Below are 15298 nucleotides of genomic sequence, written 5' to 3'. Positions count from 1 at the left end.
TATCCGTACCGAAGATGGACATAATAGACTATTCGGTAGGTGGTCATAATGTTTTAGCTGCTCAGTGTGCATCACTTTCTTTTTCACTTAAAAATATTTTGCGTATTCAAACAGTGTTAAGTGATAAGCTTCTATCAGTTACCATTGTTTGGCCACTTTACGCGCCCTTTACTATTTGGCCATTGACGAGGAATGTTCTAAAATATTGACTATTCGTCCAGAAACAACGTGTATACTGCCTGCTTCAAGAATGCTCGAATATGTAAGCGCGAAACACCTTTTGGTATTAGTGTAAAATTTGCTTATTGTTATTTACACTACTGGCCATTTTAATTGCTACACCACGAAGAGGACGTGCTACAGACACGAAATTTAACCGACAGGAAGAAGATGCTGTGATATGAAAATGATTAGCTTTTCAGAGCATTCACACAAGGTTGGCGCCGGTGGCGACACCTACAACGTGCTGACATAACGAAAGTTTCCAACCGATTTCTCATACACAAACAACAGTTGACCGGCGTTGCCTGGTGAAACGTTGTTGTGATGCCTCGTGTAAGGAGGAGAAATGCGTACCATCCCGTTTCCGACTTTGATAAAGGTCGGATTGTAATAAAGGTCGGATTGTAGCCTATTGCGATTGCGGTTTATCGTATCGCGACATTGCTGCTCGCGTTGGTCGAGATCCAATGACTGTTAGCAGAATATGGAATCGGTGGGATCAGGAGGGTAATACGGAACGCCGTGCTGGATCCCAACGGCCTCGTATCACTAGCAGTCTAAGATGACAGGCATCTTATCCGCATGGCCGTAACGGATCGTGCGGCCACGTCTCGATCCCTGAGTCAACAGATGGGGACGTTTGCAAGAAAACAACAATCTACACGAACAGCTCGACGACGTTTGCAGCAGCATGGACTATCAGCTCGGAGAGCAAGTCTGCGGTTACCCCTGACGCTGAATCACAGACAGGAGCGCCTGCGATGGTGTACTCAACGACGAACCTGGGTGCACGAATGGTAAAACGTCATTTTTTTCGAATGAATCCAGGTTCTGTTTACAGCATCATGATGGTCGCATCCGTGTTTGGCGACATCGCGGTGAACGCACATTGCAAGCGTGTATTCGTCATCGCCATACTGGCGTATCATCCGGCGTGATGGTATGGGGTGCCGCCTCTTGTTCGCATTGCGGCACTTTCAACAGTGGACGTTACATTTCAGATGTGTTACGACCCGTGACTCTACCTGTCATTCGATCCCTGCGAAACCCTACATTTCAGCAGGATAACGCATGACCGCATGTTGCAGGTCCTGTACAGGCCTTTCTGGATACAGAAAATGTTCGACTGCTGCCCTGGCCAGCACATTCTCCAGGTCTCTCACCAACTGAAAACGTCTGGTCAATGGCGGCCGAGCAACTGGCTCGCCACAATACGCCAGTCACTACTCTTGGTGAACTGTGGCATCGTGTTGAAGCTGCATGGGCAGCTGTACCTGTACACGCTTTGTTTGACTCAATGCTCAGGCGCATCAAGGCCGTTATTACGGCCAGAGGTGGTTGTCCTGGGCACTGATTTCTCAGGATCTATGCACCAAAATTGCGTGAAAATGTAATCACATGTCAGTTCTAGTATAATATATTCGTCCAGTGAATACCCGTTTATCATCTGCATTTCTTCCTGGTGTAGCAATTTTAATGGCCAGTAGTGTAGAAAGTTGTTTGGATGAGCGATTCAGTTGTAAAGCGGTGGCTGTGCTGAAGACTACGCTCTTGTTTCAGACTATGTGTACAACCCGAAGGAGGCGCGGCTACGCAAGGCGATGCGCGAGCAGTCGCGGGAGACACGGCTGACGTCGGCTCGCGGGGGCGGCGCCGGCCGAGCCGCGGGGTGGGCTGCCGCCGCCCGCCAGAGGGGCGCCCCCGGCGTGCCCATGCAGTCCTGCAAGGTAGGGACAGCGCAGCTCTGCCCTTGTTGCCCATTTAAAGCCTCTATTAACCACCAACCTGTTTGTCAAATTCGCTATTTGTTATTCACAGCTTTGATATCAAACAACCAAATTTGTAAAATTTAACTTCATTTTGGAAGCGTCTGTTACGGAGTGCGTATCGTGTTGAATTTCCTAAAACAATGGTTTGCATGTGTTTTATTTCCAACAAAGAAGTCAGATACAAATTTTCGTAGATTCGGCTTCTAAAATCTGCGCACAATGAAATTTTTCCGAAAAAACTTGTTTTAACCCTGTCGGGGTTGAATTTCCAAAAACGTGTAACACGTGTTTTTTTTAATTTCTAACTGAGAAGCCACATTTAAATTTTCATAGATTTAGCTTATAATGCTTTTATAATAACATATATTAATAAAAATCTCTCGCGGGCAAGTGCTCTATCAACTGAGCTACCCAAGCACGACTCACGCCCCGTCCTCACAGCTTTACCTCTCCCAGTACCTCGTCTCCTACCTTCCAAAGTTTACAGAAGCTCTCCTGCGTGAGGAGGAAGTTTCATATCAGCGCACACTCCGCTGAAGAGTGAAAAACTCATTCTGGAATAAAAATCTCATCCTCTATTTCACCCTATTAGAGGTTGAATCCCCCAAAACACTGAAACGCGTACTTTTTTTATTCGAAACCGAGAAGTCAAATACAAGTGTACGTAGATATAGCTTTAAAAATACTTTAGTAATTTCTGAATAATGTTGTATTTTCAAAAAAGCTTTCACTCAATATTTCACCCGCAAAGGATTAAATTTCGAAAATTGCTGAAACACGTGTCCCTCTGTTTCTGACCGCGAAACCAAATACCATTTTTCGTAAGTTTAGCTTCAAAATTGCCTTAAAAGCGACATTTCCCGAAGAAACCTCTCGTCCCTATTTTACCCTCTTAGGGATGGAATTTCGAAAACGTCGCCTATAGTATGAGATCAACACCTTATCCAAATTTCAAGTTCTATCCTTATATATGGTATGTATACGACAATAAACAGTTCACTTAGGTTACCATCCATTCAGAAGGATGTTCCACGGAGCGACTGTTATATTGACTTGTAAATAATAGATTTCAGCTATCAGTTGTCCTTTTGAAACTTTATTGACAGATCTAGATTTCAGCTAGAAACTAGCCACTGTCAATGCACTATCATTTTTGATCAATGCGTGTAATGCCTGTTGGTCGGGCTTCATCCACAGGTTATTGAATTCAATGTGGATGAATCCCGACCAACAGGTGTTACATGCATTGATCAAAAATGATTGTGCATTGAGAATGGCTAGTTTGTATCTGAAATCTAGATCTGCCAAAAAAGTTTCAAAAGGACGACTGGTAGCTGAAATCTATTATTTACAAGTTTACTTACTATTTTTTTCATGTTTCTCGTTTTAATTTGACTGCCCTTGTACATAATATTTCAGGGAGGGTGCTTTCACTATCTTCCAAATGGAAGTGTCTGTATTTAATATTATATAAATCCATATTCTGCAAACCACTGTGAAGCGAATGGTAGAGGGTACTTTCCATTATACACAATAGTATTTTTCACCTTCAGTTCGCGAATGGGCCGGTGGTAAAATGATTACTTATATGCCTTTGTGTACGCTGTAGTTAGTCCAATTTTTTGTTCGCGAGACCTATACGAGCGACGTGTAGTGAGCTGTAGTATATTCCTAGACTCTTCCGTTTATTCTGGTTTTTGAAATTACGTTAAAATTTTTCACGAGATGGTTGAAGTCTTATCTTCAAGTTTCTGTTAGTTCAGGTTTTTCTCAGCATTGCCATGACGCTCTTCCAGATGTCAAACGAACCTGTGGCCATTCGTGCTGCCCATACTTATGTGCATTCAATATCCAGTGATAGTCCTGTTTAATATGGATCCCACACACATGATCAGTGTTCTAGGATGGGCCGCACGTGTATTTTGCAGCTAATCTTCTTTGTAGACTCAATGTATTTTCTCAGTATCCTACCAATGAAACCAACATACTCAGTGAGTAACGTATGTTGTGAACTTTGGAGATAATTCCATAGTGGCATTTTTGTACTGGCACTTATTCTTGCCATTTTTGAACGCAGAGCTATCTGGCACAACCGCTTCTTACTGAATATTATCAGGTGCAATAGTTTTCAGGCATTAGATTCACTGCAAAAACTCTTTTTAATGTATTGGCTTTCGGGACGGGCCCGTTCCAATGGTTCAAATGGCTCTGAGCACTATGGAACTTAACTTCTGAGGTCATCAGTCCCCTAGAACTTAGAACTACTTAAACCTAAGTAACCTAAGGACATCACACACATTCATGCCCGAGGCAGTATTCGAACCTGCGACCGTAGCGGTCGGCCGGGTCCAGACTGAAGCGCCTAGAACCACTCGGCCACACCAGCCGGCCCTGCCCTGTTCAGCCACGGCAATAGTGGAATGTCACTTATGACGATGCGAATGTAAGAACAATTCAGTATCCAGTCTCGAGCGGAGAAAATCACTGACCCGTCCGGGAATGGAACCCAGGCCCCATCGTTTGGTAATCCGCCGCGCTGACAAGTTCAAATGGTTCAAATGGCTCTGAGCACTATGGGACTCAACTGCTGTGGTCATCAGTCCCCTAGAACTTAGAACTACTTAAACCTAACTAACCTAAGGACATCACACACATCCATGCCCGAGGCAGGATTCGAACCTGCGACCGTAGCAGTCGCACGGTTCCGGACTGCGCGCCTAGAACCGCGAGACCACCGCGGCCGGCCGCGCTGACAAGTATCAGGACGAAAATGTACAAGGGACAGACTTAGTACATGAAGTAGAGACGAAAATGTACAAGGGACAGACTTAGTACATGAAGTAGAGATGTGTTTGAAAATTGACGAAGTATTAGTTTAGAATGAGTAGATCTACCAATCGCTCTTCCATAGCTATTGCATTAATAATGTTGGCTCGAATATTCGTATGTTTAATTATGTCTGGCTCAGTAATGTTTAGAATAGTTGGAAAATTTGACGAGACATGGTCAGATCACATAACTAATGAGGAAGTGCTGAATAGAATTGGAGAGAAGAGAAATTTGTGACACAACTTGAAAAGAAGAAGGGATCGGTTGGTAGGGCATATTCTGAGGCACCAAGGTATCACCAATTTAGTATTGGAGGGTAGCGTGGAGGGTAAAAATCGTAGAGGAAGACCAAGAGATGAATACACTAAACAGATTCAGAAGGATGTAGGTTGCAGTAGGTACTGGGAGAGCTTGCACAGGATAGAGTAGCATGGAGAGCTGCATCAAACCAGTCTGTGGACTACAGACCACAACAACAACAAGACAACATTCGCAACTGCCTGAAAAACAGCCCAGAAATTTTTTTCTCTTGTTGGAACAGTGTGGACGTTCTGCAGACAAATGGTGTACCTATAACTCATGTTTGCCGGCCAGAGTGGCCGTGCGGTTCTAGGTGCTGCAGTCTGGAGCCGGGCGACCGCTACGGTCGCAGGTTAGAATCCTGCCTCGGGCATGGGTGTGTGTGATGTCCTTAGGTTAGTTAGGTTTAATTAGAACTAGGCGACTGATGACCTCAGAAATTAAGTCGCATAGTGCTCAGAGCCAACCATATACCCCATCTTTCTCCTTGTCAATAATCTTATTTTGTGGCGAAGTAACAGTTGTTATTGTCATCAGTCGATGGAAAAAATAACGTTTCGCATCACACCACTGCAAATAGTCGACTCAACCATCGGTGTGAACAGCTGCAGGGTTAATGCTCCCGGCGACCAGCGATGTGGCAGCTGCGAGGGTGCAAAGTCCTCCCTCTGGCATGGACGTGTGTGTGTTGTCCTTAGCGTAAGTTAGTTCAAGTTAGATTAAGTAGTGTGTAAGCCTAGGGACTGATGACCTCAGCAGTTTGGTCCCTTAGGAACTTACCGCAAATATCCAGAAACGCAGGCTGGCTGCTATGGCCGAGCGGTACTAGGCGCTTCAGTCCGGAACCGCGCTGCTGCTACGGTCGCAGGTTCGAATCCTGCCTCGAGCATGGATGTGTGTGATGTCCTTAGGTTAGTTAGGTTTAAGTAGTTCTACGTCTAGGGGACTGATGACCTCAGATGTTAAGTCCCATAGTGCTTAGAGCCATTTAGTCCAGAAATGCAATTTAAACGTAAGGCAGGAGGTCCAAATTTCGTCACCTTAGCACATTAGGACTTGTTTAACTCCTGAAAGGTTACGGTAATAGCTACAAATTGATATATACGAGGGTAATCCCAAAAGTAAGGTCTCCTATTTTTTTGTAAATACAGAACTGTGTGGCATTTGGTCACACTGTTATGAAGAGTGCTTCGCGCGCTGTGTATAAACATGCTCACTCCGCGCTTGGGGCCGTTGAGAACGGAGCTCCTGTTGGATGTTACCGCCAAGTGCGAATGGCGCGCAGTTATTCGGTTTTTGAACGAAAGAGCACTGCATCGATTTAAATCCATTGCCAATTGACGGAAGTGTATGGTGAACCGTGCATGGATGTCAAAAATGTTCGTAAGTGGTGTAGAGAGTTTGCACCTGGTCGTACCGAAATTCACGACGAACAAAGGAGCGGGAGACCGTCAATTTCTGAGGACGCAGTGTTGAAGGTTGAGCAAAGCATGCGTGAAGATCGTCAAATCACCCTGGATGATGTCTGCACGTTGGTTCCTGAGGTTTCCCGAAGCACCTCTCAGAGAATTTTAACGGAAACATTGAACTACCGGAAGGTGTGCGCAAGATGGGTGCCACGCATGCTGACTGAGGTTCACATGCGGCAACGAGTTGATGCTTCCCGCGCGTTTCTTCACCGCCTTGCAACCTAACAGGACAACTTTATGGACTCAATTGTCACGGGTGACGAAACCTGGGCATACCGCTTTACACCTGAGACCAAGCAACAATCACGCCAGTGGCGGCATCCTTCTTCGGCAAAGCCGCGGAAATTCAAACAAACACAGTCTGCCGGTAAATTAACAACAAACAGTTTTTTGGGATCGGAAAGGGGTATTGTTGGTCGACTTTATGCCCATTTGGACCACAATTAACGCTGACAGGTACTGTCGGACTGAAAAAACTCAAAACGGGCAATTGAGAACCGGTGTACACAATGTTGAGCGAGGGAGTACACATTATCCATGATAACGCTCGCCACACATCGCTCGGCAAACCGTTGCTCTCCTGCAACAGTTTCAGTGGATCATAATCACCCACCCACCCTATAGTCCTGACCTCGCGCCTAGTGACTATCATCTGCTCCCTAAGTTAAAGGAACATTTGGTCGGAAAACGATTCAGCTCCGAGAACGAGATGAAAGAAGAGGTTCATAACTTTCTGAACAGCATGGCGGCGAGCTGGTATGAAATGAGCATACAAAAACTACCACAGCGTCTACAAAAATGCGTCGACAGAAATGGTGATTATGTCGAAAAATAGCTAAATGTTCAAGCTGTAAACTGATGTAAACCATTGTAGAAATGAACAGGTCAATGTACTTATCAAAAAATAGAGGAGACCTTACTTTTGCGATTACCCTCGTATGTCCCTGAATTTATGCCCTACTTGAAGCAAGTTATAGTCGAGATGTGTCAACATACCAAAGCCAGTATTGGACATAAACGTTAACACTGCAGAAACAGTAATACAAAAAGGGTTCTTAATTTCGTCCTCCACAAACATTCTTTAAATTACAGTTAATTTATTTGAAGGGGGAGGGGGGAGAAAGGAAAGGAAAGGGAATGGATTAGTGATGTCAGGTGCTTCGGGACATTATGCGGAATCAGTGGGACGAGTTAAAATGTGTATCGGACCGGGATTCGAACCCGAGATCTCCCGCTGACTACGCAGTTGCGTTAACCACCGATTCGCCTAGACGGGCACTAGATCCATCTTCTTTAGTGCGGATGCACAAGTACATCCGACCTCCTGCAGAAAATCTCAGAGTAGCGACCATGGAGGGAATGAACAGGGACTGCGGGCAGGTGGCGCTCGATGGGAATGTGGGTCAGCTGAGAGGCGTGACGAGGTGGTCCGCTCAGTTGAGATAACACTGTGTCTCGGATGACACAGTGGTTAACACACGTCTTAGTAAGCAGGAGATCCCGGGTTCGAATCTTCCTTTAGTACACATTTTCATTCGACGCCGCTGGTTCCGCTCAATGTCCCGATGTAGCTAACATCAGTAATCCCTTCCCTTCCTTTTCCTTTCTCTCATAATGTTCAAATGTGTGTGAAATCTTATGGGGCTTAACTGCTAAGGGTATCAGTCCCTAACCCTACACACTACTTAACCTGAATTATCCTAAGGGCAAACACACACACCCATGCCCGAGGGAGGACTCGAACCTCCGTCGGTCCTTTGTGTCCCTCCATCTTCAATTTACATATAATGTATCAGCTGCGGATTCCGCGTGGTGTCTTTTCTTTCGGACACTTTCCAAAGATGTGTACCGTGTGAATTTGTATGTCTATATAGGTGAACAGCATGTTTTGTGATAACAAAAGCATTTCGTGCAACGAAACAATTTCTCTTCCCTAGCGTTTTCTCATACCAGAAAAGTAAAATAATCTACATAAATAGCAAATCTAATCAGTTTTTAACGAGAGTTTCAAATTTAGTCCCCGGGAGGAAAATAGGAACTGGACGAGGAACGAAATTGTGAACATCCCCAGATTTATTTTATTGGCTGCTTCAGCAGTATATACCAAACCCTTGACTGTAATAATTACACACCAGAAATTGCAACACACGAGTGAGATGCAACACAACATTTGAACAGATACCACCGGCCGGTGTGGCCGAGCGGTTCTAGGCGCTACAGTCTGGAACGTGCGATAGCTACGGTCGCAGGTTCGAATCCAGCCTCGGGCGTGGATGTGTGTGATGTCCTTAGGTTAGTTAGGTTTAAGTATTTCCAAGTTCTAGGGGACTGATGACCTCAGTTAGTGCTCAGAGCCATTTGAACAGATACCACTGCTCACACTAAGAATTGCAAGCTGTTAATTTGATTGCTTCGCCAACTCACCTCAGCATAAAAAAAAATTAATTTCTTCGTACACACAAGCTACACATGCTCCACATAACACTCTCGACAATACTATGGACAGAGGTCACGCATGTACGCACATCTAAACGTTTGTTACCAACTGTGGAAACTGAAATTTCCTAGAGGGACGAATTAGGAGTTGGGACGATATTAGGCCACTTATCTTATCCAAGGCCAATGCATAGTTTTAAGCTTCGACGTAAGTAGTTGCCGAACGACATAGCGTAGTAATTAGAAGTTCCGCAGAGCATTTCCGTTTAGCGCTGCGTTTGCATCGGAGCTGTCACCTTGTCGAGATTTAGCGACGCACTGGCGCCGTCATAGGAATTCCGAAAGTCCTCCGCCCCTCCTCTTAGCAGGAGGCACGGAAAGAGACAAGAGTGAAGTTTGTAGCCATCAATTATTCAAGTAAAGTAGCCGGAACGCTAAGTAGGTTGCGCGCGGCCTAATGGAGTCTGCAGACAGCTTGGCACGCATCTTTCGTTATCCATGAATTATTTGTGTTTCGGCGGCCTCTCCCACTTCAACTTTGTCTTCCCACGCGGGCTTGTCGCTGCGAAAGCAGGAACTTGGCCCGGCGCTCCCACTTTGATTTAGCCGTTATAGCTTACTGAGATTTGCTTCAGTTTCTCCGCGCCCGTGATTTCTCTGGGTCGTTCTCCACGCTGGGTACAGGTGGGCTAGCTGTGACTGTCGATTAATCGAATCTGTTTCTGAGAATGCTGTAGAGATTAGTGACGGCTTAGCAAACATCTACATCCATACTCCGCAAGCCACCGAGTGGTTTTTCATGGAGGGTACTTTGTACCACTACTAGTCATTTCTTTTGGCTGTTCCAGTCGCAAATGGAGCGAGGAAGAAACGACCGTCTATTTGCCTCCACATGAACCCTAATTTTGTCTTCGCTGTCCTTAAACGAAATGTGTATTGGTGGCAGTAGGATCGTTCTGCAGTCAGCTGCAAATGCCGATTCTCTAAATTTTCTGAATAATGTTGCGGGAAAAGAAGGCCGTCTTTGCTCCAAAAATTTCCATTTGAGCTCACGAAGTATCTCCGTTATACTAGCTTGTTGTTCGATCTAACCGGTAACAAATCTAGAAAAATTATACTTGCTTGTTGTTCGAACATACCGGCAACAAATCTAGCAAACAGCCTCAGAATTGCCTCGTTGTCGTCCTTTAATCCGACCTCGTGGGGTTCCCAAACACTCAAACAGTACTCAATAACTGGCTGTACTAGTGTCCTTCGCAGATGAGCTACACTTTCCTAAAATTCTCCGAATAAACCGAAGTCAAAGATTCGCGTATCTTACTGTCATCCTTACGTGCTCGTTCCATTTCATATCGCTTTGGAGAGTTACGCCTAAATATTTAATCGACCTGATTGTGTTAAGCAGCGCACAACTATTATTGTATCCGAATATTACAGGATTGTTTCTCTTTCTCACCTGCATTAACTTACGTTTTTCGTAGCAAGCTACCATTCATCATTCTAAACAGAAATTCTGTTTAAGTCTCCTCTATCCTCCTACAAGCAGTGATGATTCTTTCCAGTGCACTTTCTGACATCAGCAAGCCGTCGCAGATTGGTGCTCTCCCTTTACGTCAGATTGATTATGCATACAGGATGGTCCATTGATCGTGACCGGCCCAAATACCTAACGAAATAAGAGTCAAACGAAAAAACTGCAAAGAACGAAACTTTTCTAGCTTAGAGGGGGAAACCAGATGGCGCTATGGTTGGTCCCCTAGATGGCGCTGCCATAGGTCAAAAGGGATATCAACTGAGTTTTTTTTAAAAGGAGCCCCCATTTTTATTACATATTCGTGTAGTACGTAAAGAAATATAAATGTTTTAGTTGGACCACTTTTTTCGCTTTGTGATAGATGGCGCTGTAATAGTCACAAACATACGGATCACAATTTTAGACGAACAGTTGGTAACAGGGAGGTTTTTTAAATAAAAATACAGAACGTAGGTACGTTTGAACATTTTATTTCGGTTGTTCCAATGTGACACACGTACCTCTGTGAACTTATCATTTCTGAGAACACATGCTGTTACAGCGTGATTACCTGCAAATACCACATTAATGCAATAAATGCTCAAAATGATGTCCGTCAACCTCAATGCATTTGGCAATGCGTGTAACGACATTCCTCTCAACATCGAGTAGTTCGCCTTCCGTAATGTTCGCTCATGCATTGACAATGCGCTGACGCATGTTGTATGGTGTTGTCGGTGGATCACCATAGCAAATATCCTTCAACTTTCCCCACAGAAAGAAATCCGGGGACGTCAGATCCGGTGAAAGTGCAGGCCATGGTATGGTGGGTATGGTTCTTCGACGACCAATCCATCTGTCATGAAATATGCTATTTAATACCACTTCAACCACATGCGAGCTATGTGCCGGACATCCATCATGTTGGAAGTACATTGCCATTCTGTCATGCAGTGAAACATCTTGTAGTAACATCGGTAGAACATTACGTAGGAAATCAGCATACATTGCACCATTTAGATTGCCATCAATAAAATGAGGGCCAGTTATCCTTCCTGCCATAATGCAGCACCATACATTAACCCGCCAAGGTCGCTGATGTTCCACTTGTCGCAGCCATCGTGGATTTTCCGTTGCCCAATAGTGCATATTATGCCGGTTTACGTTACCGCTGTTGGTGAATGACGCTTCGTCGCTAAATAGAACTCGTGCAAAAAATCTGTCATCGTCCCGTAATTTCTCTTGTGCCCAGTGGCAGAACTGTGTACGGCGTTCAAAGTCGTCGCCATGCCAATTCCTGGTGCATAAAAATATGGTACGGGTGCAATCGATGTTGATGTTGCGTTCTCAACACCGACGTTTTTGAGATTCCGGATTCTCGCGCAATTTGTCTGCTACTGATGTGCGGATTAGCCGCGACAGCAGCTAAAACACATACTTCGGCATCATCATTTGTTGCAGGTCGTGGCTGACCTTTCACATGTGGCTGAACACTTCCTGTTTCCTTAAATAGCATAACTATCAGGCGAACGTTTCGGACACTTGGATGATGTCGTCCAGGATACCGAGCAGCATACATAGCACACGCGCATTGGGTATTTTGATCACAATAGCCACACATCTACACGATATCGACCTTTTCCGCTATTGGTAAATCGTCCATTTTATTAGGGGTAATGTATCACGAAGCAAATACCGTCCGCACTGGGAGAATGTTACTTGATACCACGTACTTATACGTTTGTGACTATTACAGTGCCATCTATCACTAAGCGAAAAAAGTGGTCCAACTAAAATATTCATATTTCTTTACGTACTACACGTATATGTAATAAAAACTGGGTGTTCCTATTTTTAAAAAAAAACTCAGTTGATATCCGTTTGACCTATGGCAGCGCCATCTAGCGGGCCAGCCATAGCGCCATTTGGTTTCCCCCTTCAAGCTAGACAAGTTTCATTCTTTGTAGTTTTTTTTTCGTTTGACGCTTATTTCTTGCGATATTTGGCCCGGTCACTATCAGTGGACCACCCTGTATCACACTTCTTGGGGCACTCCTGACCTTCACCCTTGTCTCTGATGAACATTTGCCATCCAAAACAACGTAGTGAGTTCTATTACTTGAAAAATTTGGAGCCACTCTGGTTACTAGCACGTTTGTTAACAGTCTACCGTGGGGCACTGTCTCAAACGCTTTTCGGAAATCTGGGAATATGGAATCTGCCTTTTGCCCTCATCAATCGTTTGCAGGATATCGTGCAAGAAAAAGGCGAGCTGAGTTTTGCGCGGACGATACTACCTAAGCAGGTGCTGATTTGTGATCAGAAACTTTTCTGTTTCAAGGAAATTTATTGCATACTAACCGAGAATAAGCTCAAGAATTCTGTAGCGAATCGACGTTGAACATATTGGCCCGTAATTTTACGTTTCCATTATTTTACCCGTCTTACATACAGCGATCACGTATGCCTATTCTCATCTTTCGCATGATTATAGTAAAGTAACAAATGCTGCTCCAGTACAGTGCATTTCGCAATTATTTTCGAAAAATCTAGGTTTAAAGTGTTACGAGCCTTCTGAGTACTGCGTGGGAGCCCTAGCTGTTAAGTAGTGCTGTTAGCGCAAGAGGTTAAGGGGCAGACTTGAATTTTTCCCACACAGCGTTCTAGTCCACTCTCTCTGTTTTTCCTAATCTTCCACCAAAAGCTTGCATTGCAAAAACAAATCACATTTCTTCGGTTGTACCATCATCGTGATACGCGTCAGTCCATTGCTGGACTGACAATTCTCAAGGGTTCGTCATTCATGATTGATTGAAATACATTACTATCTGAACTCTAGTCCCATCAGTCGTTATCATAACGTGAGGAACATGTCTCAGTGTCACAAGCAATGCCGTCTGGTCAAAACACACTTTAAAGGAACCTAGTGATGCACCGATGAGTCGCCTCCAGAACACTGGGCGGAGGGGAAGTCAGTGACAGATAAATATGTCGGCGCTCCGTGACAAGTGCCAGACCTGCATTGTGGATAGGTGTTTTCTTATTTTTGTAATGAAATGGGCCTGTTTCTCAATAAGAGGTGAATAACCTCTGACCTAAAAAGTTGTAAGAGGGCTCCTCACTGGCTTAAAAAAATTAAAAAAATACTAGAGTAAGTGTAGTCAGGACGTCAGTTTCCCTGAAATGCATACGTGGAGACGACTCTATTGGCTGCAATAGAAAATTTGAAGGTGGAATGGCAGAGTAACCTAGATTTGCCTAAGAACTGCGGGCATGAGTGTTTAACTGTTGGTCAGTGATGTAAAACTTTTGCTAGGAGGGGAGATAGTTGTCTTGTTAGCAAAAATATCATTGGCCAGCATTTTGCAGAACCTTTTTCACTGGCGCACGGGACCTGCGCGGAGTGGTAGACATGAGAAAGAACTCTGTCGGAGAAGAAGGCACTTCGGCTTGGGACACGGCGGAGGAGGCTTCGTCTGAGGGCTGTGAAGAGAACACTTGGCCTAGTGATTTTGTCTGGAGAGCCAGTAAAAAGCTCACGTTTCACAGTGTGTGTCATATCATGACACTCGCTACGCTCCACACAATAGAGTGCTGAATCTGGTGAGAAACCTCAGCGTGGGTGAGCAGGGTAGGGAACGACTGTGCGTTTGTAATCTTGTTGTTAGGACTAGCCACATTTCATGAAGCCAGTATTTTTGTCGAGTGACTGAAGAGTCATTCACGACACAATTAGCAATACTAGTTTCATGTGTAGCTTCTCATTCTTCTGGCGAACTTAGCCAAAAACTGCGTGACCGCCACGGAGTCATCTTTCCGTAAGTCGTACGTAGATCCTGTGCCTGTCCTACTCACCTGAACTATCCAGCCAATGCCGGGACATTTAAGTTTTAGATTAGAATTGTCCCACGTGAATAATTGTTAGTTTTCTTTTTTTCTGCATTTGTAGTGATTGAACAATCGGTAGAATATTTTGTTATTCGTGTATGTATACAGTGAACAACGTAATAAACGGGGATTAATGTGGATCACTGTTCCATTTCAGAATAAGACGAAGACTCAGCGTGTCATTCTTTTTAATTTTTTTGTGAGATACAGCACTCACGTCATATGTGTTCAATGACCAGCCCTGTCCTACTAGTTATCCATTGTGTGATATCTTTTTATTAATTGCATATGAGCCTTTGGGGAGCGATCTGACAGTCGGTCAATCCAACCGAAGTGGATCATTCTGACATTCACAGAGGTATATTGAAAGTTTAGCTTTACCTCACCATCGTCATCATAGTGGTACTCAGTCTGGAACCGCGTGAGCGCTACGGTCGCAGGTTAGAATCTTGCCTCGGGCATGGATGTGTGTGATGTCCTTGACCTCAGAAGTTAAGTCCCATAGTGCTCAGAGCCATTTGGACCATAGTGGTATTTTCTTGCCGAGGATAATAAGGAATCGTGGTGAAATGTACATTATTTCTTGACACATTAGTGCGTACCTTAAAAAATTAGCACAATGAAGTCATAACTTTGCAGTTCTTGGTCATCTTTTGTAGGCCGACACTGTTCGGGATGGGGTCTTACCATAAAAAAACATAGTACAGATTCTCACCAGTTGTATTTTATGAATACCAGTTTCAGACACGCACACTTGATTTCGGTTATCAGAATGGACACTACTGACAAGCCTTGGGAAAGCCAGCCATGACAAAACCCTCCCATCTGGTGAGCAGGATGTATGAGACAGGCGAAATACCCTCAGACTTCAA

At 44.4% G+C, this 15298-nt stretch overlaps 1 protein-coding gene across 1 annotated transcript in view; it reads left to right on the top strand.

Moving 5' to 3' along the window:
• The first annotated feature begins 1823 nt into the window (after window positions 1–1823).
• The window catches only part of LOC124712319 (transcription factor SPT20 homolog), a 260275-nt gene continuing 246800 nt past the window's right edge, over window positions 1824–15298 (top strand). The window contains exon 1 of the mRNA XM_047242613.1: window positions 1824–1949. Coding sequence (XP_047098569.1) covers window positions 1824–1949 — 126 coding nt within the window. The remainder of the gene's footprint in view (window positions 1950–15298) is intronic.

Source organism: Schistocerca piceifrons, chromosome 8 (genome assembly GCF_021461385.2).
Source record: "Schistocerca piceifrons isolate TAMUIC-IGC-003096 chromosome 8, iqSchPice1.1, whole genome shotgun sequence".
In the NCBI taxonomy this organism is placed as follows: Eukaryota; Metazoa; Arthropoda; class Insecta; order Orthoptera; family Acrididae; genus Schistocerca; species Schistocerca piceifrons.
Note: the sequence above shows the minus strand (reverse complement) of the source record. Positions and strands in the feature narration are given on the sequence as shown.